General features: G+C 44.1%; 1 protein-coding gene across 2 annotated transcripts in view; it reads left to right on the top strand.

Annotated features, from left to right (window-relative positions):
• Nucleotides 1-25,270, top strand: part of SSPN (sarcospan) — a 42,568-nt gene extending 17,298 nt beyond the window's left edge. For both annotated transcript variants that reach the window (XM_061582230.1, XM_061582231.1), the window contains exons 3-4: nucleotides 4,408-4,494; nucleotides 17,044-25,270. In XM_061582230.1, coding sequence (XP_061438214.1) covers nucleotides 4,408-4,494; nucleotides 17,044-17,409 — 453 coding nt within the window. In that variant the 3' untranslated portion in view covers nucleotides 17,410-25,270. The remainder of the gene's footprint in view (nucleotides 1-4,407; nucleotides 4,495-17,043) is intronic.
• Nucleotides 25,271-25,801: the final 531 nt, after the last annotated feature.

Here is a 25,801-nt window from a genome sequence, read left to right as displayed (position 1 = left end):
TGGGGGCAAGATCTGAGTGGAGAAACAGGCTCCCTTCCTCTCCTACCGCATCTCCACCCCAATTCCTCCCTCTCGCCAAAAATACTGTGCAGGCATAGCAGAACACAAATTTGCATGTAGTGTGTAGTTAGCTGCGCAGACCAAATCGCTGTGGACAGGGATGACTCCAAGGAGCAAGGGGCCCTCCCTACAAATAGGTCCTGTTCTCAGTCACAGTAACAGTTGCCTTTGCTTCTCCCCAAACTAGTTTTTCTGGCGTTTTCCCTGGCTCGGCTATCTCTGGTGAGCTTGCTAGTTTTGCACAACAGGGTGAAGTGGAGGCAGGGGTTATCGTGATAAATCAGCCTTTTAAATAAGCCCACAAAAATTACTAGCCTGCAACATATTTTACTAGTCTGCTGGGGAAGAAGGGAGATCTCTGTGCCTCCTCCAGCAGCCCCCTGCATGTCTGCGGTGGGCATGGAGGAGAGGGATCCTCCCACGTTTTCTCTGCTGGGCACAGCAGAGGGATGGAGCCCCCAATCTCTATTTATTCTGACAACCTGCTTGCTTACCTGCGTGGAATTCCTTGTGGCCGATGGCTACCAGGCAAGTGCTTAAATACAAGGCTGCTATAAACAGTTGGGTCTGTGTACCAAATGTGCACACCAAAGGTGCCAATCTCTGTGTGTGCTTTTCTTTTAAAATGGTTTCTGTCTGGTCTATCTTGCTGTGTAGGCATTATGAAGCATCAACAAAATAAAAAAGACAAGGTTAACGTTTTTTAAATGTGCTGCCGTTTAGCAATTTAATTGTGAATAGATCCAACACTGTGACTTTGAACCTCTCTGACAATCTTGCTCTCTTCTCTCTTCAATCTCTTGCATGCCTCCTTCCCCTTTTAAACTCTGACATATGTCCCAGCTCTTCATGTTTTCTAATACCTGGCCCTGGTAAATCCTGATCCTGTGTGGTTTTTCTTTTCCCTTGGGGACGTTTGGGGGGATTTTTTAAAATTTTAAATAAAAATAAAATGTTAGTGTGCACACAATGCACTAGAATTGCTTTTAGGCCCATCCCCCAAGCATCTAGAAGTTAAACGTGTGTATGTTGCGGTGGCAGCATTCTAGACTCCAGCCATATCTGTAATCGCCCTCCTCACGCAGGTGTGCACCCTGGAACAGTCAGGACAGCACAAGGGAACAACATGCTGAAGGTACTTGGTGTGCTTATCTGAAAGTGCCACACTTCGTTTTGCTAACCTGCTCTGAAAGTGATAAGATCAGTGCACCAAATGAGCCACATTATAAAAGGGGCAATGGGGTATCATATGTCTGTCTCCCAAAACAAAATGTTTGTATTCTAGAGCAGACTGTGCTTTTTTCTTCTGGAGCAGACTGTGCTCCTTCTTGGCGTTAGCTTATTAAGGCAGAAATGAGCAATGGTTCCTTTCTTGGCAGTGAAGCAGAACACAGAGACGATATGGTGTAAAAAAAACCAGCGTGCTTGTTTTAGCAACATCCCACTCAAGTGCGCTCTCTCCCCCCTCTCCCCACTAGTGTTTTATTAACATTCCACTTAGCTATAAGAACTTTGAAACCAAGACTTTTTTCCCAGGGTAGTTAGCTAGAGATAATAGACTATGCTCATCCCTGTGAATCCCTGTTGGGATTACCTCAGGGGTGACTTTGTCCTCATGACTGCTGCTAACATACTATGACAGAAGAGTGAAGGGAGAGTGCTAATGTGCTAAATAGAGCCTGATTTATTGAAGGAATCTTTGCTTTATTAGTGGCAAAACTGTCACAGTGTTCCGTGCTGAAAATCAAGTGCTTTAGTCCATTAGCATGAATGAAGGGGAATTTAGCCGGTGAAGCAACAAGAGCAAAATGTTCCCAGCACGCAAAACTGGAATTCATTACCCTTTTTTTTAAAAAAAACAACCCTTGACTTACTGTAATAAGATTCAAAAAATTGAGAATAAATCTATGAGCTAATTTATGGTTTAACCATCTCTTGTCTTCAAGGTCATAAGTAGGACAGTTCTATAGCGGGAACATAGGAATCAAGAGTGTTGCCATTAAAAATTTTTTAAAACCCACCATCTTCCAAAAACTGATGTCAGAATAAATGAGGCAATTTGAATACATTTCTTCAGTTTTCTTCCATTACACTTCTGGCATTTCTAGAATTTTGGGTTTTTGACATGGGACTGAACATTGAATAGGAAAGGGCAGACATGAAAGTTTGTGGCATTCTGGTGGTAAACCTGAGACTGAGCAGTGCCATTTCAAATTGCAGCGGAGGGTTTGCATGAATGAAAGCTCCTCCATTCTGTCCCTCCACCTCAGTCCATCAATGGAAGTGAGGGGGGAGGGAATTTTCAGCAATCCCTTTAAAGCCCTGCCCCTCCAACTGGCTCTGAAGGGTCTCCTCCTGAGTAGATTTTGAAGGGGCATGGGGGGGCACAAGGAATCAGTGAAAATTGCCTCTCTCCCCCTTCCCACCATCAGTACACAGCCACTCTTACCTACCACCACTTACATTTTGCTGTGGTGATTCGGATTATATTATAATTGAACTTTTTTGTTCCAAGATTGTACGCCACTGTGGAAACTGCACAATGCAAGACTGATTTTAAATATTTCTGTCAGTCAAATCAATCAGTAGTTGGCTATGATTTCTGCAAGGATGGATGATTATGTAGATGGGCCTGTGCACATGCGGGCTCCATACCAGGCAAACTGTGTGTTTGGGGGGATAGGTGGACATGCTCATGGCTCGCTCCCTTGTTTCTCTGTATACAGAACGGTTGGTGCCAGCTCTTCCCCCCCCCCGTAAACCAGCTGAAAGTGGGCCCAGCCTGATGTATAGCTGTTGTTCAGCTCTTCAGCTGCTTCTGCAACTGAGGTTTATTTACCATTTGACTGTAGCTATATATGAGTTTGTAAGAGTTCAGCATTATGTAGATGTTAATTGGATTAAAAGCTTCATATAGATGGTAAATAAACAGAGGATTAAACCTGAAAAATAGTTGCTCTGTAAGGCTCTGAGGACCACCCCTACAGGGATCGTCAGTTTCAATAGTATTGCTTCCCCTGATAGCTCTGTCAGTGACAGATATAGATTAAGGGTTGTAATTTAGGGTAGAGACACACTTGCTGTTGTGCGTCTCCACCTCTGTTTTCTGAAAACTGGGGCACACACCATAGTCAAACCCTGCCCCTTTTTACTCTAAAACCAGGTGGGATCAGCTCGAGTGTTGTTGTTGTTTTTTTTTGTTTAAATTAGCTTCAGTCAGATTTCGCAACTGACTGGCAGACCAACCCATTGCCCTTCCAGGTGTGACCAATGGAAATGCTTTGCTGTAGGCACACTAGTTGCTTCTGAAGCAGTGAGAATGTTCTTTCTGGCTGTGTTTTGAAATGACTCTGCCCTCAGCTGGACACATCTCCCTTCCTCACAGCTGACTTCAGACCTTTCAGGACCACCCATAGCAAAGTGTTAGGCCGGTCACTGTCTCTGCCTGAACCTACAGCAAAGTGTTTCCATTGGCCACACCTGGAGGGGCAACAGGTTGATGATGTGAAACCTGTCTGAAGCTGAATTATTAAAAAAGCACTTGAGCTGATCTGACCAAGGTTTAGAGTAAAAAGGGGCAGAGTTTGACTGGTTTCATGTGCCTGTTTTCAGAAAACAGAGGTGGAGACGCACTGGAACCAGCAGAACAGTAAATCTGTCTCTGCCCTATGTCATGCTCAGAGTAGAATCAATGGACATGTGTAACTAAGGTACAGTGGGTTCGTTTCTGTGGGTCTACTCTGCGTATCTTAGTGGGATACACAGAGGAAGGCCTAGCTGCTTTGACTCTGCTCATTAACCATGCTGGCATCTTCTTGGACCTGATGGCACCTTTCCTGACCCGCGGTATATATGCTTGCTAAGTTTCTATTATTGTGGCTTCGAGCAATCCCCAAACATTTTGGGGAGATATTACCCTCTTGACTTGTCTTTTAACTTCTTGTTTACAAATCCCCTAATTTTGGGGAAGTTAATTTTTTCCAAGTCAAATGTTTTGGATTGTCCGCTTACGTATTTGTTGAATTTGATAGCACTGTGGTTACTCTTCTTGTTCAACATCTTGCACCACGTCTAAGGTTGCCATAACCAACTGTTCTGGAGTATCTAAGAATTTACTCCTTTGTAATGACTGGAGCATGTACCCAGTCTATGTGAGGCTAATTGAAGTCACCTACTTCTACAGCATTTCCCCTTTTGATGCCTCCTTGATTTTACTCTCTATCTCACGATCACTCTGGGCATTTTGGTCAGGGGGATGATAGTACAATAATTCAAGTCTAATTTAAGTGCCCTTACCCCACCCCCAGTTCTTAAAATTTAATTGCAGTCTAACTTTACCTTTTGTAGGTCTGCATCGTAGCCATACTGGGATTAGTGATGCTTTGTGTTTCTTACCAACCGGATGAGAAGACCTGCACCCAGTTTGCCATCAAGGTACATTGCCTCATTTTCTTTCTTCATCCATGTTAGCCTTAAATATCTCAGAAGCCAGAGGGGAGTGGGTTTCCAGAGATGAGAGTGTGCCCTTCCTTGACTCTTCCCATGATTAGCAAAAGCAGAATAAATGTTGTAAATAGGCAAATGGGTGCAGATGTGATATACCAGCTTTCCTCAACCTGGTGCCCTTCAGATGGTTTGGACTACAACTCCCGTCAGCCCTAGCCAGCACGGCTACAATATACAGATCAAAGAATTCCACTTCTTGCAGGAGTTCAACACGTTCTGACTGAGCTTGATAGCCAACCATGGTTTCATGTAGCCCATGTGGCTCTGTTTCCGTACAGTTCATCTCCATGGAACAGAAAGTATGTTCCTTTTGTACCTGCTGCCCAATAAGGGAATTTTTCAGGGCAAGACAGGAGCTTAGGAAGCTGCCTGATACCACGTCGGACCACTGGTTCACCTGGTGCAGCATCATCCACAATGGCTGGCAATGGCTCTCCAGGGTTTCAGACGGAGGACATTCTCACACCCAACATGGAGAACTTGGGACTTTATGCATGCAAAGCAGATGCTCTACTGCTGTGCTGTGACCCTTCCCCTAACCATGCATGTGACTTGGTAGTGACACCTCTCCTTCAACGTGCGACACTGAGGCTGCATCCCACAAAACCTGGTACCGTTTTGAAAGAGGCACCCTCTGCATCCCTGTGTTTCTAGTGGCTTTTTAAAAAAAACGGTTACTCCTGTGAAACAATATATCAAAGTTTTCCCTGCTAGTTGCCAGAATCAAATTTCTGTGTGCCACTGGCAACCTGATTACTATATTTGTGGATCACTGGGGGAGGGGTTGGCTCAGAATGTCAGTTACTTTGACACCACCTTATTTAGTATTTTGTTTAAAGTCTTGATTTTTTTTCTTTTGCTAGTGCAACTGAAAAAGAAACGTGTGGGATGCCATTCACAGTCCAACACATCCCCTTCCTCCCTTCTCCTCTCCTCTCTGTTTATATAGCAATCACCAGCCTGTGTTTATCTCAAGCTGTGAAAAACAGCAAATCCAAGCTCCCTTGCTAGCTCCCTGCTTTGACGTGGGCGCAGTTCTGGAATTGCTTCTGGGTCTGTCATGTGACGGATCTGCTGATGGGATCTCAGGGTAACCTCGTGCTCCTTCCTAAACAAGCTTTGATCCCCCAATGCTCTGTTCCTCCAGTCCTTGAAACCATGCACTAAACATTAACAGGGGTAATAGCTATTTCCCCAAACTCACACGATTCTCTGTTTCTCTGAGGATTGCCTTAAAGGGTGCCATGTATGTTTTACAGTTGTAGATGACCTAAACTGTGCATCCAAGAAGCATGATTTTTTATATATACCTGTCCCAATGTTTCATAATATGAAAAGAGCTCTGCTGGATCAGGTCAAAGGCCTGTCTAGTTGAGCACTCCCTCAGCACCTCCCTTTTCCCACAAAGGCCAACCTGATGCCTCTGGGAAGCCTACAAGCAGGGCTTGAATGGCAATAGCCCTCTGTGACATGCTCCATTTCTGAGGGCCACTTTGACAAGTAGCTATTTATATATTTATTCAAATTAATTCTAGGACGCCTCTATGAGTAAAACTTACTTAGACGGCTTACACAATAACCGATACAAATACAATTCCAGCTATAATAAAATAGGATACAATACCAAAATTTCCATAAAAACTTAACAGCATGAATAAAGCCGGCAATAATAAATCCACATCCTGCCCAAAGATGAAACACAGATTTTTTCAAACAGCCATAACCAAAGGACCTTAATAGTAGTACAGAGAGTCACTCGTGGATAAGCCAATGGAAAGAAGTTGGTCTTCGAGGCCTTTCTGAAGAGCTTAGTAGTTTTACAGAGGTCACCTGACAGTGAATTCCAATGTCATGGGACCACCATGGAGAAAGACCTCTCCCTTGTGCCCTCAGACTTCACTGAACATAGTGCGGGGAAAATCAGAAAAGCCCCCATCATTGAACTTAACACACACACACACAGGTTGGGTATGGGTGCAGGTGATCCATCAAATAACTCAGTCAACCTGCCCTCCATAATAAGAAATGGAGGCATCAGCTGGCAAAATTCAAACACGATGTTGGGCATTAACAATGTAAAGTTACCCCTTTATGGTCCCACACAGCTGGCACCTCATTTATAGGGGTTGGCAGCACTTATGCATGTGGTGCCATGTACAAATTAAAAGGGGCTAGGAGGGCAGGCTCCTTAGCTTTTGTAGTGGCCCCCTTAGTGACTGTTTGAAAAGGCTATGTAGACAACATAAGTTGGCTAAAATTGAAGGGAATAAAGGCATTAAGGGGTTCCTGCTCCCCCCCCCCGGCAATTTGAGTATTGATGCAGTATTAGCACACTGTGGGTGTGTGGTGGCAACCTGATGCTATACCAAGAGATAACAGCAACCTGGTTTGAACATCATGGCCACGTGGAACCCTGTAGAGGCCCCTCTTTTATGTGCCCATTGTCATATTTAAAGCAGTCAAGAACAGTACAACCCAGAAGAATCTAGAACATTTTCTCAGGGGCTAGTCTTCTATTTTGGGGGTCGTCTAGTATGTGAGCTTGAATGTGGGCACCAAAACATTTTGTATTTATTTATGCTTATTTAAGAGCATTTAGATGTACCCTGCCATTATAAAAAAATTATTCAGAGCGGCTCATAACATATTTTAAAATAACCAATCAGAAATTATGATGTTCATTTGGTATCCTTTGCTTCCACAGAATGCATAACATTTGCTTCTGCACCCTGAGTTAATCCATTGGCCATAGGCAGAGGTAATAATAGATACATAAAAACAAATGAGTTTCAGTAATAAATATGAGTAGAAAGTAATAAAGCAGCAGTCTCACAAAAAAGTATGAAGAAGTAATTTTGGACTGTTTCTTACTCTTACACCTAGGACTGGCCATAGGCAGAGTCAGATGACCACCTCAAGTAGTGGACACTGAGAGGTAGGGAGTGACAGAGAAGAGTTGGAGGACAGAGCTATGTAGGCCAAGAAGCCTGCCCTCTCCCGCCCCCAACCTGTCCTTGGAAAATGCTGTCAGTCACCAGTACTGAAATAAGATTCAGCTGCCAGTCCAGTCGGCTTCTGTTCATGCAATGGTGGACTTTAGCTCAGGCAACAAAATGTCTTAGGATGGCCCTGCTTAAACACTGTCAAAGGAAACCTTTTCAGATACGAGACTGAAAGTGTGCCTCCAGCTTAATACAGAACAAAATTGTGCCTCTGCTATCAGAATAATGGGAAACACTGCCCTAATGTGAACCCAGAGCTGCTTGAAACTTCAAAATAAGCATGGTTTATGCCTGCACAAGGTAAGAGATCAGGGCTTTTAGGAACCATATTAACACTGCTGCACTTATAGCTATGGTTAGCAAGCTTGTTTTAAGGATTTGTCGGATATATTTCTTTCTGACTACTCCTTCAGATGCAACTAAACAACATGAAGTTAGCCCTCTGTCATCATACACTGTTTCCATGGTTGAAATGGCCTCCCTGAAGCTGCTATTGGCCCTCCAAACCTTAGGGTCATAGAATCATAGAACAGTAGAGTCGGAAGGGGCCTCTAATGCCATTGAGTCGAACCCCCTGCTCAATGCAGGAATCCAAATTCAAGCATACCAGACAGGTGGCTGTCCACCTGCCTCTTGAATACCTCCAGTGTTGGAGAGCTCCTTAGGTCATTGGTTCTGTCATACTGCTCTAACTGTTAGGAAATTTTTCCTGATGTTCAGTCGAAATCTGCTTCCTGTATCTTGAGCCCATTATTCCATGAGATCCTGACCTTCCTCTGTGTGACAACCTTTCAAGTACTTGAAGAGTGCTATCATATTATCATACTCCTCTCTTCTCAAGGCTGAACATACCCAGTTCTTTCAGTCTCTCCTCATAGGGCTTTGTTTCCAGTCCCCTGATCATCCTTGTTGCCATCCTCTGAAGGATGAGACCTAAACAGTGCTGAAGAGAGGAGAAGTAGTAATTCTTATGATTTGGAAACTATACTTCTGTTAATGCAGCCTAAAACAGCATTTGGGTTTTTTGCAGGCACATTGCACTGTTGGCTTATATTCAGCTTGTGTTCAACAACAATTTCGGGATATTTCTTGTATGTAGTATTGCTGAGCCAAGTATTGGGTGATAGCCATTGTTGCTCATACTCAGAGTAGACCCATTGAAATAATTGGATTTAAGTTCATTGTTTCATTGTGTCTGCTCAGAGTACAACTTAGTTGGATGTATCATTTACACCACAGGGAAAATGACGGGAGGGTTTTCAGCTAGGAAAATCATGTGGGGAGAAAAGGTTAACCCCTTCTCCCAGTTCTGAGTCTCAATCCAAATATTTCTGCCTCCCCCCCTCCTCACCTTTTTGGCTTCAGTTGCCATTTATACAATTTGCAGGGGATCCTGTCACAGATCTTCTGCTGTATTGTCTAGTTTGGTATTTAGTTCTAAGTGCTCCCTTTCCTATGCATGCTTTTACTTTTTCTTCTTAAAAAAGAAAAGAATCTATCTTTTTTCCAACCTTAGCCTTATTACCAAAAGCACAGGGTTCAGTTAAAATTGCTCTCAGTTTAAAAAAAACACACCAGATTTTCACAGTATAGTCATTTGATTTCAACAGACACTGCAAAATAAAATTCTGCGCATTTTAAGTTAGTTTGGGGGCAGAACATATATAACTACTTCAAATAAACCTGGCTCCCCCCTCCCCCCAACGGAGTCACAAACAGGAAGATTGATTCATACAGTAGATGGAAGACAAATATACCTGGACTATGGATTTTATCAAGGTGTACATACTTGGAACATCAAGGTCACAAAACTGCTTTTGTATTGATGGTTTGTTCATGCTGCAACCACAAAAAAGAGGACTCTTTATTTAAAGAAATAAGTTCTCTTCCATGTCATGTTGCTGATGGATACATAAGAAGCTGAAAAAGAAATGAGGGTGATATTGATTAGAGAGAGATTTTTCACCTCTCATAATATTAAAACTTGGGGTTATCCATTGAAATTTCTTGGGAGTAGATTCAGGGCAAACAAAAGAATGTTGTTCTTTGTACTATGCATGATTCACTTATGGCAGGGTTGGGGAACCTGTGACCCTCCAGATGTTGTTAGACTCCAACTCCCATTAGCCCCAGCATTGCCCATGATCAGGAATGATGGGAGCTGTAGTCCAGCAACATCTGGAGAGCCATAGGTTTCCCAACTCTGACTTGTGGGATTCTCTGCTATTGACTTGAATGGCTTTTTAACAGATTTAGACAATTTCATCAGCTTTAGCCATCAAAAGTGGGGCCAGCAACATGGAAGGATCTGTCAGTTTCGTTTCTTTCAGTTTTTCATTTTTCTAGTCTTAAATCAGTTCTCCATATTTCTGCAGCAATTAGTGATTTTTAAAAAAATACTCATGTAAGTTCACCAGCATTTTAGTGAGAATTTCTACTAATATACACATTTTTGTATCCGGTTTTGAATAATGTACAGTTTTGTAAGCAATTTCCCCTCATATAGTGCATTTTGTAGGTCATTTTCACTGCTTTATTCATTTTTGTGTACACATTCCCCTAATATATACATTTTTGTAAGCGTTGGTTGTCTGTAGAACGGCATCGCAAACTTTGTATACGTGTGAATTTCGAAGGATGGCTGTTGTTCAGTTCTCATATTGTTTCGGAAAGGGCAAATTTGATAGATTCACTTTTAAATGCAAACTGAATCCATTGTCTCCCCCATCCTTGCTTACAACAAAATGCTACAGTGTGGAATGCTCCTGTTCACTGTTCTAGGCTGCCCTCTTCCATGGTACTCCATTCCATTCCCCTTCCCACACAATTCCACCTCCCCAACAGTCAGTCAACATTATGTGGCCGCTGAGCATGCTCCATCAGGCCTCATTGGGCAGCTTAGGTTCCTTCATGTTAGGACTTTTTCCTAAAGTTTCTGTATACTTCAGCAAATCTTGGTGTTTCTCCATGCCAGCTTAAACCTCCTCGTGTGTGGATGGTGCCTTTTTGGCCCTGTAAGCAGTAGCACTCGGCTCTAAACACTGGAAATCAAGAAAACGATGGCACTCTTCAAGTTCTTGAAAGGTTGTCACACAGAGAAGGGCCAGGATTTCTTCTCGATCATCCCAGAGTGCAGGACACATAGTAATGGGCTCAAGTTACTGAACATCAGGAAAACTTCGTAACTATTGGAGCGGTACAACAGTGGAAGCAATTACCTAGGGAAGTGGTGGGCTCTCCAGCACTGGAGGCATTCAAGAGGCAGCTGGACAGCCACCTGTTGGGTATGCTTTAATTTGGATTCTTGCATTGAGCAGGTGGATGGACTTGATGGCCTTATAGGCTCCTTCCAACTCTACAATTCTATGATTCAATGATAGGTCAATGAATCCTTCATATATTCAGAGACTACATGCCTGTGAATGCTAGATGGTAGGGTTAAGAATGGAGAATATTATTGCCTGTATGCCTTGCTTGCATTAATCCTGATAGAATCCAAAGGATGCTGAACTGTATGGACTCTTGGACTTACCTAACAGGGCACTAATTAAATTCTTAAATGTGTAAAGACTGTTCAAAAATAACAACAGAAAATATAGACACCAAGAGTAATGTCAGTGCAATTCAGAATAGCAAAATCCATCTTACGAATACATAAAAATCTCATGAGGTGTTATCAGGCTTGTGAAACAAACAGGAAAACAAGTTTGATATTTTAAGTTGCACAGAGAGTGGCCAGATGCAAATGGGTTTCCAGGAGCAAAGAGATTTTAGTGTGACTATGCGCAGGGGAAGCAAGATTCAGCAAAGTCAAAAGGCGCACTCGTGGATGCGTTAGATTCTCCAAGTCCAGCATTCTGTGATGGAGGAACATAGCATCTTATAAATAGCTCCCTTATCACTCACTGATTATGCCACAGTGCATTTCTGGTTACATCATCAACCCCTCACTGCTGTATTGAAACAGCTTTGGGTCATCTGTGTTTGGCCATGTGCATATATAAGGCAACACATTATGTTTGTGTTATTTTAGGAATCTGTGTTTCATCAATAAACTGATAGCGTTTTTGATGATTTCACAAACTAATTAAAGCGATTCAAAACAAAGTTCCAAGATTGGGGTGTATTGGTACTTAACATTTAAATACCACATTTAATTACCTGCTCATAGCTCACTAAAGCACCTGACTAGCCTGCACTAGAAACAGGCTGCTGGCCTAGATGGATTCTTGGTCTGATCCAACAGGAATCTTCTCACATTCTTTATGGTCGTATTTCCTACATGATCACAGTATTTTATTTATTTATTTATTTGGTTGCATTTATATACCGCCCTTAGCAAATAGCTCTCAGGGCGGTAAACAGCATAGGATAAAATACATATATGGCAATAATAAAATCACAAAAACATATATGACATAAAAACAAATACAGTTAAACAGAAAATAAAAATAAAGACTTAGTATACAAGATTAAAAAGCTAAAAAGATTAGAGTGATTAAAATGCCTGGGAGCATAAAAAGGTCTTTACCTGGCACCGAAAAGATAATAGTGTAGGCGCCAGGCGTACCTCTTCGGGGAGGCTATTCCACAACTCGGGGGCCACCACAGAAAAGGCCCTTGATCTAGTAACCACACTCCGGGCTTCACAATGAGTTGGTACCCGGAGGAGGGCCTTCGATGACGAACGAAGCAAACGGGTAGGTTCATAGTGGGAGAGGTGTTCCACCAGGTATTGCGGTCCCACACCATGTAAGGCTTTATAGGTCATAACCAACACCTTGAATCTCGCCCGGAAGCAAATAGGTAGCCAGTGCAGGCGAGCCAGAACAGGAGTTATATGCGAAGACCGACTGGTCCTCGTCAATAATCTAGCTGCCGCATTCTGCACTAGCTGAAGCTTCCGAACTGTTTTCAAGGACAGCCCAATGTAGAGTGCATTACAGTAATCCAATCTCGAAGTTACCAGAGCATGAACAACTGAGGCGAGGTCGTCGCCGTCCAGATAGGGGCGTAGTTGGGCTACCAAACGGAGATGGTAAAACGCATTCCGTGCCGAGGCCACTTGAGCCTCAAGAGACAAGGAAGGGTCAAAAAGAACCCCCAGACTACGGACCTGTTCTTTCAGGGGGGTGTAACCCCATCCAGAACAGGATGCACATCCACCATCTGAGCGGGGAAGGCGTTCACCAACAGTGTCTCAGTCTTGTCTGGATTGAGTCTCAGTTTATTAGCTCTCATCCAGTCCATTATCGCGGTCAGGCAACGGTTCAGCACATCAACAGACTCACCTGAAGAAGATGAAAAGGAGAAATAGAGTTGCGTGTCATCAGCATACTGATGACAACGCACTCCAAACCTCCTGATGACCGCACCCAGAGGCTGCATGTAAATGTTAAAAAGCATGGGGGACAAAACCGACCCCTGAGGGACTCCACAATGGAGAGTCCAGGGTGTCGAGTAATGTTCCCCAAGCACTACCTTCTGGCGACGATCCGCGAAGTAGGAGTGGAACCACTGCCAAGCAGTACCCCCAACTCCCAACTCCGCGAGTCTCCCCAGAAGAATACCATGGTCGATGGTATCAAACGCTGCTGAGAGATCAAGGAGAATCAACGAAGTCACACTCCCCCTGTCCCTCTCCCGACAAAGGTCATCATACAGGGCGACCAAGGCTGTTTCAGTGCCAAAACCGGGCCTAAAACCGGATTGAAACGGATCCAGATAATCGGTTTCATCCAAGAGCACCTGGAGTTGGCTAGCAACCACCCGCTCCAAAACCTTGCCCAAAAAGGGGACATTCGCCACCGGTCTGTAGTTGTTCAAATTATCCGGGTCCAGGGAAGGTTTCTTTAATAGAGGTCTCACTATTGCCTTCTTGAGGCTACTTGGGACTACTCCCTCTCTCAAGGAGGCATTAACCACTTCCCTGGCCCAGCCGGTGGTTCCAGCCCTGCTAGCTTTCACTAGCCAAGATGGGCAAGGGTCCAGAACAGACGTGGTTGCCCGGACCATTCCAAGCACCTTGTCCACTTCCTCGAGCTGCACCAACTGAAACTCATCCAATAATAAAGAACAAGGCCGTGTTCCGGTCAATTCACTGGATTCACCTGTCACAACATCAGTGTCTAAGTCCCTACGAATGCAAGCAATCTTGCTTTGAAAGTGCCCAGCAATTTCGTTGCAGCGGGCTTCAGATGTTTCTATCGCATCGGGTGGGCCAGAATGTAAAAGCCCCTGCACAACTTTAAAAAGCTCCGCTGGGCGGCATAAAGATGACCTAATAGAGGCAGCGAAGTAAAGTTTTTTCGCTGTCCTTACCGCTTTCATGTACAACTTATTGGTGGCACTTACCAAAGCATGGTTACAATCGTTGGGAGTTTGCCTCCATCTGCACTCCAGCCTCCTCCTCTCTTGCTTTATCACTCTCAGCTCCGGGGTATACCACGGAGCTGTATGAGCTCTACATCGGAGGGGGCGCGCAGGAGCGATCGTGTCAACAGCCCGAGTCATCTCCGTATTCCACAGTGCGACCAGGGCCTCGACAGGAGCACCAGTCTTATCAGCCGGAAAATCTCGCAGAGCCCTCTGAAAACCAAGAGGATCCATCAGACTGCGGGAGCGGACCAACCTAATAGGTCCTCCACCTTTGCAGAGGGGAAGAGCTACTGTAAGCCTAAATCTCAACAAGCGGTGATCTGTCCATGACAATGGGGTAGATGAAAAACATCCCACCTCCAGATCACCATCTCCGTGACCAGTGGCGAAGATCAAATCAAGAGTATGTCCCGACACATGCTTTGGGCCAGTAGAAAATTGAGACAGCCCCATTGTTGTCATGGAGGCAATGAAGTCCTGAGCTGCACCAGATAAGACAGCCTCGGCATGGACATTGAAATCCCCCAGTACCAAAAGTCTAGGGGATCTCAATAGTACCTCCGAGACTATCTCCGTCAGCTCAGCTAAGGAAGCTGTTGGGCAGCAAGGTGGATGGTACACCAACAGTATTCCTAGTCTGTCTCCCTGGCCCAATACAAGGTGGAGACACTCTAGACCAGTCGCCACCTGGACAGGATGCTTAGTGAGAGGAAAAGTACTCCTATAGACCACAGCAACTCCCCCTCCCCGGCCCTCAGATCTACCACAGTGCTGAACCGCATACCCAGGTGGGCAAAGCTGGGAAAGAGCAACTCCTCCCTGATCACCCACCCAGGTCTCGGTTATACACGCCAGGTCGGCACCCTCGTCCAGAATTAAATCATGGACGAGGGAGGTTTTATTATATACCGACCTGGCATTCAAGAGCAGCACTTGGAGATCCGAGAGCTGGCTGATAGGACAACCGGCAATCCTGTGGGTAAGAGGAGAACCGGAACAAGGCACAGACACAACTTGTCTGGGACGAGTTCCCCTTACCTGGCCAGTTCTCCTCCTAACACCATACCTCCCATTACCCGTCACTACGTTAATTGGGGCCCCCAAAATTCCCCCCATGAAGGATGTAATCCTTGCTCCCAGGCACATAGTAAAAATACACGAATACACATACACAAAACAATCAAACAAAACATTCACACCACACTAATCCACACACACAATACACACAGAACGACAGCCAACATTAAAATTAATCCTCTTCAACCAACAAGCAGCATAGCAAAACACTTCAATAGCAGCAGCAAACGGCACCACGACCACACAAGCAGCACCGCGCCCGGGCACCCCAACAATGGCAGGACCAGCATACAAGCAGGCAAGCAGCAGCACCGTGGCGATGACAAGGCCACAAACGACGGCACCCAGGCAGCCGCACAGTCCGCAGCGGCGGCCACAGCAACGGCCACACCCACACGCAAGTGGGGAAGCGACAGCGTTGGCGATGCAAGGCCAAAGAACGGTCCTCCAGTCGGCAACGGCAGCCGCAGCGAGGTGGCACCTGCACGTAAACAGGCAGAAGGCAATGAACGGCGGCACAAGGCCACGAAATGGAACCCCAAGGCAACGGCGGCGCTCTCACTACCGCCGGGCCAGAGCTCCACGCCCGGCTGCTCTCCACGGCAATCTTCCTTCGGTTGCTGGGCCGAACCCAGAGCCTGGCTGCCCTCCGCGGCACTCCCACCGCCGCCGGGCCGATGTCCTCCACGGCTCTTCTACGCTGCCACCCCGACCGTTCTCCTGGCGCCTCACACCGAGTCCAGGGCCCGGCTGTTTTCTGCGGCGCTCTCACCACCGCCAGGCCGTTACTCTCTACAGCCCTCCACACCACAGGCAGGGGGAGCATTAAAATATATTACCTCTATAATCCTATTAAGTAGTCTGTTATTATCAGCAGCAGCTTACAGATTGAAAGGTCAGGCCAAAGCTAACAGTAACAAAATGAGAATACTAAAAAAGAAAAGCATTCTCTTAAAGACAAATATCTCATATTGGCTTCAATGAAGAGTTAGACTGGCAAACATTGTGTGCATGAGCCTGCTCTTCTCTTCTCTGGTGCAGCTTTGTTTTCAGCTAATTGCAGTATGTCATTATGTCAGAACTGGAGACTGTGGTTAGTTTTAACTGTCTGGACAAGCCAGGATTATATATCATGGTTTGAAGTTAGCGTGTTTGGACAACCATAGTTGAAACAAACCAGTTTGTCCCAACTTGAATTTAACAACCAACAGCAGTTTACTAGAAAAGAGAAGCAAATTCTTCCTATTTCCTCCTTGTGGTCACACGATAGTGGAGGATAGAGAGGCGAGGGGGGGGGAGTGCATGAGCCTAAGGCTTCTTCACTTAACACAAAACCATAGTTTAGTGTTATGTTCCAGTGCAGCCTTAGACTTGAAATGCACCAGCCATAGCAAATTATCTCGAGTGCTTCTATTATAAATAAATGCGTTGTAGTACCATTTGAGATGTGTCTCTCCTTTTGTTGGATTTTGGCATCTAATTCTGCCCTCTTTCTTTATCGTATGCCTTATCGGCTTGCCTAAAGCCACTTAGCTTATAGCTCATATTCTTAGCCAATACACTACACTAGTTCTATGAACTCTCCAGAATTATTGCACTTTGGAAATTTAGCCCCTTGAAACTCAGGTCAATAGTGTGCATATTTCTCTGCCTCCCCACCCCCATTCCTCAACTGAAGGCTGATTCCTTTATTATTTTTTTATTTAACAGAATTTGTATACCACTTACCTGTTAAAAAACTCTATGCGGTTTCTTGTTTATTGATTGCTGCATCAAGTGAATGAGCTAGAAAAAATTGGTGAATGTCCAGAGATGGACAGTGAATTTAGTCAGGCAGCATTTGCTGGTGTTTGCCCAAAAGTAAAAAAAAACCCACCACCAATTTTTGGACATCACAAAAGCCATCAGGGACTGTCAGAATTCATATATAAATGCCAATCTTCACCAAATTGTGACCGTTCACTGTAATCCATATACTGCTGTTTGTACTAAAAAGCTATTCCTTGTGTTTCCTTTCTAGGTTGCATACTTCCTGCTGAGTGCTCTGAGTCTGATTGTCTGTGTTTTGGCAGTGGCTTTTGCTGCCTACTGTTATTCCCAGATCACACAGTTTACTTGTGAAACCTCCGTTGAGACCTGCCAGTGTAAACTGGATACAGTGGATCCCCTCAGCAGAACCTTCACGTACGAGAATGTATCTGACTGTACCTCCATCACCGGTACTTTCAACCTTTACTTGCTGATCCAGATAGTGCTCAACCTCCTTGCAGCCATTGTGAGCTTCGCAGCATGTTTTGTGATGTGGAAAGACAGATACCAGGTCTTTTATGTGGGCATCCGGTTACAGTCATTAACTACTACTGGAGTCCAACGACAGAAAGTATAGGGATTTGGGGTGTGTTGAGAAGAGCAGTAGATGGTCATTATATCACCACCAAATGAATGGAGGTTTATGAAACTGGAGGTGGGGGAGAGACAAGGAAGACAGACTTCATGAATAATTAGTTTAGAGAAATTAAGAGAAATGTATTATCTGAAGTTTCTATGAAAACAATTGCCAGGCACTCTGCCACATCCTCTGGATGCACCATAGAGTTAAGGAGATCCAAATAACACAAGGCATTATTTGAATGCCATCTATCTGTGATGCACTGCTTTCATTGCACATTCCCATCTACATTCTGGTGCAACTAATCATGGGTAATACCTTTTTAAAAGTGCATCTCTAGCTGGATTGACGTGGTAATGTGTTACCTTGTGGTTGCTGGTCCAAGAGGTAATGAGTGCATTTACCTCTAGGTAGCAGTAGCTCAAGAGGGTAAGTGTGGCCTACTTCTAGTGTAATATGAGGACCAAGGACAGCTACTCCAGGATTAAATGCCCCAAAGGTAAAGCCCCATGTTTGTACAGACCCTTTCCCCCTAAAATATATTTTACACAGGTAGGTTTTCAATTCATAGAATTGCACAGAATGCTGCCCCATTTATATTATCCTCAGCAGTAGCTTAGTTGCCCTGTCCGCCATGGTTCCTCAAAATAATATGCATATCTTTTGCTGAGATAGTTAGGTCAAACTGCATGGTTATGCTCAATGGTGGAATACTGTATACCATTACCAGCATGGGAATAGCCATGAAATGTGTCCTAAGCACCAGGATATGCAGTGCCACTGAAAGTAAAGTGTAAACCAGCCCTATCATAAAAGGAAGCTTCTACGGAGTGGTCTCCTAATGGTTTTAGATCCTCATATGTCTTTTGTTCCTCATATTTGTTTCCATATAGCACTAGCATAAATAGGCCAAATACCTGATAAATTCACTTCTATAAAGTAACAGTTGACTTCCATAAAGGCTGCTGGGATTCATCCCAACATTGCTATTGCCCCAGTAGCAGTGACACATCTGGAACTTGGACTTAGCTGAATCCACCACATATACTGTTGACTTCCTGATGCTCCCTGCATACACAGACGGCTTTCCCCAAAAAGGTAGTAGCGTTCTTGCAAGAAGGAAAGATTTTAAGTTAGACAAGAGGCACCCAGAAAATAGACAGAAGGACCAGGAAGTAGAATAGCACTTTGGTGGAAATATCTGGGTAGATCCAACCTGGTGCTTGGTGATAGTCATTCAGAAGCTTAGCAAGTGGTACCTCTAAATGTGGTATGTGGGTGTGAGAGTCATCTGTGACCTCTAACATCACTATAAAGACAGTGTTTCCTAGGCTGTAACTCTAGGTTTAATTTCATGGTCAGAGATTACAAATGCTCATTTGTCCATATGAGGAAATGCACCACATGGCAAATCTTTGAGAATCAGATTTTTTTAAAATACAAAATAATCTTGTACTGAAGTTAATGGTGAAAATTCCATTGACTTCACCAGATCTGGTAACTCCCACTGAAAACAATGACTAGTTTTCAAGCTTTTTAAAAGTTGCCAGTAGGAGTTAAGCACATTTACATCATCTCTGGATTATACCTTTCATCTCTTTCATAGTTAAATTACTATAAGTCTGTAGTTTACATATACCCCCAACCCATAGTATTATCTGAAAATATACTAATGGAGAATATTATACAGCTGAAAAAATGTGTAACTTAAACAAAGTGAGGAGAACAACAGTTTATTTGCTGGAAATGTGATCTTTGTAGAAGTACAGAAGGCAATAATGACAGCGCAATCCTGTGCATGCCTGCTTAGAAGTCACTCCCATTAAGTTCAACCAGATATACTTCCACGTAAATGTGTATAGGACTGCAGCCAATCTCAAGAAGAATCTATTGAAACCAGAGCAGGGGTAGCCAATGTGGTGCCCTCCAGATGTTGCATTACAGTTATAACTCCCAACAGCCTCAGACATCATGGTCAGTGGTCAGGGATGATGGGAGTTGTAGTCCAATAAATCTGGAGGATACCACATTGACGGTTTCTGAGCTAGAGGATACCATTGTCCTGCTACATTAGATCAAAGGTGTAAGTAGTCTAGGACCTTATTTTCCACTGTTGCCAACCAGACGCCTTTGAGAAGTCCACATGCAGCATATGAGGGCACAGTAGCCCATGCCCACTATTGTTCCTAAACGTGCCCGTATTCTGAAATAAGCATATAGAAGGTAGCATTTGACTAAGAGCTAAATCCAAAATTTAGCTGTTGTGGCAAAACACTTTGTATTTAATTTCTTTACTTTGCATTCCCTCTCCTCTTTACCATCTCCATCACTGCAACACAGCTAGAATAGAGTGCAGAAACCTCAATCAACCCATTTTGCAGAACAGAATGTAAGGCCACAGGTGCAAGGTCACTTCTTGAACTTAGTTGGATAGAAACTACACTAGAAAGCCTGACTTACTGCCCTTTAATAGTGTTCAAAACCTGCCACCTGAAGCAACTGCCTCACTCATCTAGAGACGGTCACATATAAACACTGCTACAATGGAACATAAGGTCATGCTTTTGAGATGTTACATTACAAGAGCCGTAAGGATACCCTGTTCTCCTAAATACATAAATCTACTTAATTCCAAGTTGCAGGCAATGAGACTTATACTGTGATCTTAAACCCATTCACCTGGAAATAAACCCCACTCGTAAAAGAGCTTACATCTTGTGCAAGAATGTTGAGGATGGCAGATTACATTAAAAAGCAATTCTCCTTAACTGTGTTGTGGATTAAGTTGTTAGACTGCATCAGAGCTTGGAAAAGTTACTTTTTTTGAACTACAACTCCCATCAACCCAATCCAGTGGCCATGCTGGCTGGGGCTGATGGGAGGTGTAGTTCAAAAAAGTATCTTTTCCAAGCTCTGGATTGCATTGTAGACTTCTGTAGCTGGCAGGATACAGGGGCTATTCCAACATGATTTATAGGTGTACGTCTTAAAGCCTACCTGCTAAGATGCTATGAAAGCTTAGGTAAAAGTCTGCTTTCACTGCTGTGATACAGAATCAGCACTGAGTACTAAGATATGACAAAATACTTTCGTTGGCAACTTCAGGAGAACCTTTCCAGCTGAAAGGGCTTGATTCAGTTGCATGCAGCATTGCTCTCCAACACGCGCAAACAGGTACATGAGGAACATGAAGAGAGTTACTCCTTAGTCAGAGGTCTTCTGGTGCTGATGGCCTGCAAATGTCCGTTTTTATCATCATGGCAACAGAACAACCATCTCATCATCTGATGGCAAGCCCAGATGGTGCCTGCCTTATATAAGCCATAAAATACAGAGTTTTGCACAAACCACAGCCGCCAACAAAAGCACTAAACTGTGACATGAAGTGGAAGTCCTGGGAGAGGCCTCTCTCTATGTGATAGCCGAGGAAGACAGCAAACAGTGTTTGCCGGCGATGCCCACTCCTCCAGACTGTGCCTTCACATGATAGCCATCTGCGCCTTGCCAACTCTGTCCAGCTCTGCGTGGGAAGCTCCTTGGAGCTCTGCCTGAACAGAGCTACAGCAGAACTCTGGAAAATGTACACAACACGACTAACAACTCTCTCTTCTCCCTCCCCCATACAAGCACACACACACTCCTACCATTGTCTGCCAAATGGTGTGATATTTTTCTCGGAGCTTCTTAATGTTACGTTTGCAAGTTGGCTCAAAAAAGCTACTGTGCTCTTTATTCTATATTTAAAGCCCAGTCTATCAGGATCCCTCCCCTCCCCTCTTTGAAATGTCTCCAATCTCCGTCCTGCCTCCATGCTTATGTTTGGAATGTGTTTTTAAATATTAGTACAGGGTGTGGATGGGGGGTATTCAGGGGGAGTCACTGAGGAACAACGGTTAAAGACTGCTGAAGCATGAAGATTACGAACCTTCTTTGGGAGTTTGTTAATGCGATGCTTTTTTCTTCTAATAATAATAATGTTCACACTTTGTATGTGTTCAGTAGATCAAATGCTCAAGTGGAGAAAATATATATTCTGCAAAAGCAATACTATCTGTCCCAGCCTTTGGCCCTGAAGGCCACAGTCTTCAAAACTGTGTTTCAGGGGACACTGGCATTTTTTGGAAGGGTTCTGAAGGGCAAAGGCTGGTAATGGCAATAGTTTGGCCATCGCTACCTATCTACAGTGTGAAGCCAGAGGGGAGTGGAACATGCCCCAGGAGCCTCTGTAACAAATAGGAGTGATATGCAGGGGTTCCTTAGCAGATTATTAAATGGGGAAAGGGTTGTGTGAAGGTCAAAAGTCTGCTAGTTACTGTTCTAAAGTACTGGTCTTCAACTGGGCAGTTGTGAACCATCATGGGGTTGATAGGACCTAAAGTAGGCTGCAATGGTAGCGCTGTCACCATCTTTAAAAAGGTTGTGTTGTCCGGTCCGCTTGACCCACCCTCGGTTTTATTTCACCTTCTCCTTAGCCTTCCTCTCTCCCTCTGACACCTTATATATATATATATATTTCCTCTTAGAGCTAATTTGGATCATATCTATCTAAATACTCATCAATTATGTAGTGGTTAACCAAAATGCATTTACAACTAACCCTATGCATAACTACTCAGAAGTTTAAATCCCAAGTTCATTGTGACCTATTTTTATGTAAATGTGCACAGAAGTGACTCTCTAGAATAGTGGCGGCTAGTGGCTCCATGTCAGTGGGACAGTGTTATCTGTTTTGGGTTGTAGACAGTTCCTTGAGAGTTTGGACTAAAACTCGGAGTAAATTCCATTGCCCCACTGACATGGAGTTACCTGCCACTACTGCTGCAGAATATGTATACAGGGTGTGTTAGTAGCAACCTACTAGCTGCAGCACATTTTCTCACTTGAGCATTACTAGACACTGCAGTTATGGGGATGTTAGAGATAGCTTAGTTATTATGGTATATAAAGCAAAGCCCCAGTTACATTTAGAGTCCTATAATCTAAGGTCTGCCTGCCTCCTTCAGCATGTCCAACAGAACTTTGCACAAGCATGTATATCACGTCCTTTCAAATCCCTTGAGGCAGGGGTAGCCAACAGGGTGCTCTCCATCTGTTTTGGACTGGAAGTATCATCAGCCCCAGCCATCATGATCAGGTCTGATGGAAGATAGAGTTGCCTACATTGAAGGCTTCACAGCTGTGGGTAAGAACTGGCTGGTGAAAAACATTTTGTCTGAGGTGTAAGGTAATGTGTCTCTCCCTGTGGTGCCAAATCAGTGATGGCTTATTCACACAGGTAAGTCAGAGTAGGGTAGACTGCTAGACAGCACAGTTGTTGAGCAAGGAAATGCACAAGTGAACCGGGGTCCTATCTGCACTGTACATTTAAAGCAGTATCATAGCACTTTAAACAATCATGGCTTCCCCCAAAGAATCCTATGAAGTGTACTTCGTTAAGGGTGCTGAGAGGAGACCCCCTATTCCCCTCACAGATCTACCATTTTCAGAGTTTCCAGGGAAGAGGGATTGATTGTTAAACCACTCTGAGAACCAAGGGTGTAATCGTCCAAGGTCTCAGGGGGTCTTAGACTCTTCACTTTTTGGGAAGCAGAGTCCCAGCAAGGTCCCTATGCTTCCAGCATCCCATGACCCAAGCAGCATGAAAGGGAAGTGTGTTAGCCACTGAGAAGAGTCTTCTAACATGCTTCCTTCTTTCCTGCTGATTGGAGCCAATCAGAGTGCAAGGAGGTACGTCAGCCACTGAGAAGACTCTCTTCAGTAGCTAACACTCCTTTCATGTTGATTGGCTCCTAGGGATGTCTGTTGTTGTAGGAGAAGGCATGCACAAGAATCTCATTCTGAACCCAGCAGCAAAAAAAAAAAAGTGGTGGCTGTGAAGGGACCCTGCACTTCTGAATTTACCACTACGCTAGTGCTGAGAACTGTAGCTCTGTGAAGGGATAGGGGTCTTCTAACAACTTTCAGCACCCTTAACAAACAACAGCTCCCAGGATTCTTTGGGGGCAGCCATGACTGTTTAAGGTGGTATGATACTGCTTTAAATGAATAGTGCAAATTGGGACAGGGTCGGAGAAAGCAGTGGTGTTCATGTTCTTCAATCTAATTGCCATCGAGGTGGTAAACCTTGTCTGGGCTGTACCACTTCAGACTGAAGGTAGAAACTTACATGTCTGAATACTCCATACAAAACATGTATATGCATAGAAAATAGAGTTAAAACAGCCATACATTGAAGCTAAAACCCTTCTCTGCTATTTTCTATGTGCTGGAGTTTTTCTTGTTTTGGTGTGCAGAAGGGTTCCATCACTACAGCCTATCGTGCAATATGAAGTTGTATAGGCCCAGAAACAGGTTTGTCACCTCAATGAGAACTAGGCTTCAGTTGCAAATAAATTTAGAATGCTGGCCACCAGCAACATGGCAGAGTTCAGATGTGAGACGGGCACAACTGGTAGAGAAAGAGGGTTTGCAACTGACAGGGGTGCCAGGCCAGGTTTCAAGTGAAGAAAGAGAACTAGAGAGAACCCTGGTTTCTGGTCAACTAATTAATGAAACAAATCAACAAACAGGGTTTATAACTGGCAGTAGTTCCGAGTCATGTTTCCAGCAGAGGTGGGAACAAGATTCCAAGAAAGATTCAAATACCCTCCCTTGGATACATTCAAGATTGAATAACAAAGGGCAGGACAGTTTAAGAACAGTTATTGTGATTACTCCCAATGTGCCTCATAATAACAACCAAAGCAAAGTTATCAACACAAAGTTATAACCTTTTTTTTTAAGCAACCAGACGTATGCCTTTAGAACAAGTAGTTACTACATAGGCCCATTTAATAGTTTGTAAACAATCACTCAGGGTCTAGCACCAGTTTGCCAGAAATGTAGATGGTCCCAAGGAATAATCCCACAGTCAATCAATCAATCAATCAATCAATCCCACAGTCTGAAACACAAGGGCACCCCCTGCTGGCCTTTCAATAGACTTCCTTCCACCATGTACGCATCTACTAGTAGAGACACTTACTGTTCTGCCGGTTCCAGTGCATCTCCACCTCTCTCTTCTGAAAATGGGTGCACAAAACGCTGGTCAAACCCCACCCCTTTTACTGTAAAATCTGGTGAGATCAGCTTGAGTGCATTTTTTAAACTATTTGCTTCAAAGAGAATTCACAACTGATAGGCAGATCAACCCGTTCCCCCTCCAGGTGTGGCCAACGGAAATGCTTTGCCATAGGTGACTAGTGTGTTCACAGCCTACATTTTCCATGTACATCTTCCACAACTCCATGATTTCCACACATCTACTTCCCAAGCTGATTGCTTTTGCATTAACCCAACAGCACACTCATACAAACCTCAATCTTCCCAACAGACTCCTCTCCCGGACCTTTCACCAGCCCCTTTCCCTTCTGTTCCACCCTCCTCCAACTCTGACATAGCCAAGGGGATCTTTACAGCAACAGTGAGAGAATTCAATGTTTCTGTTGTCATTTGGTTACTAATGACCTTTCCTTCTGCTCAGGTTTCACTGCTTTCCTTTCAGTTTCCACTAATCTGGACTTTCCACCAGCTGCAGAGATCTCTATATCATCAGGCTTGCTTTGACTAGCAAAGAAGAATTGTGAGGGACCAATTGTTGTCAGGAAGAACTTGCAAAATAGTTTTCAAACATCCTATGCATAGCTTCTGGATCCCTTGTCGTTATAAACAACAGATGAGGTGGTAAACCAGCTTTTGGACATGCAGACTTGTCCTACAGTGAGATTAAATTGTATTTTTTCACAGCTAAGTGGTAGTCTCTAAAAGAGTGAGAACTAACTGGAAGCATGCATGCACCAACTAAGTTCCCATTTTGGGTCTTTGACCGCAAATAAACTTGATTGATTGATTGAACTAAGTTCCCAGATGTTGCAGTCCAAATACCTAGTGGGAGTGCTCCAGGTGCATGAGCTTCTAAGCATTCAAAGCTTCTTGCTATGCAAGGCATGTTCTGCTAGTCCTGAACTCCTGCCAAAGTTCATAAGGCAGCAACATGTCAGGTAATTATGTCAGAGGGAGTTCAAAAAGAGGGAGAAACCATCCAGAACCTACATCCTCCCACTGTTGCCAAGTCTTATGATCATACTGGTGACAAATCATTGTGGCAGCAACTTCTGCAAGACCTCATGACTTCTACATTCATCCCCCACAAGCCGTCCATGGATACTTCCTTTGCTCCCAGGTTGACATTCATCAGCTGGCTGCCAAGGTGTCAGTCACACAAGATGAAAAGATGGTTTTCTCACTGAAATCTTCCTAACGGTGACACACAGTGATGGGGATAATGAGCATTTTCCATCAGCAATGAGGAAAAAAAATCCTAGCATAATTAGGTTTCTGTGACATATAT

Source organism: Rhineura floridana, chromosome 8 (genome assembly GCF_030035675.1).
Source record: "Rhineura floridana isolate rRhiFlo1 chromosome 8, rRhiFlo1.hap2, whole genome shotgun sequence".
Classification (NCBI taxonomy): domain Eukaryota; kingdom Metazoa; phylum Chordata; class Lepidosauria; order Squamata; family Rhineuridae; genus Rhineura; species Rhineura floridana.
This window is presented reverse-complemented; position numbering and strand designations above follow the sequence as displayed.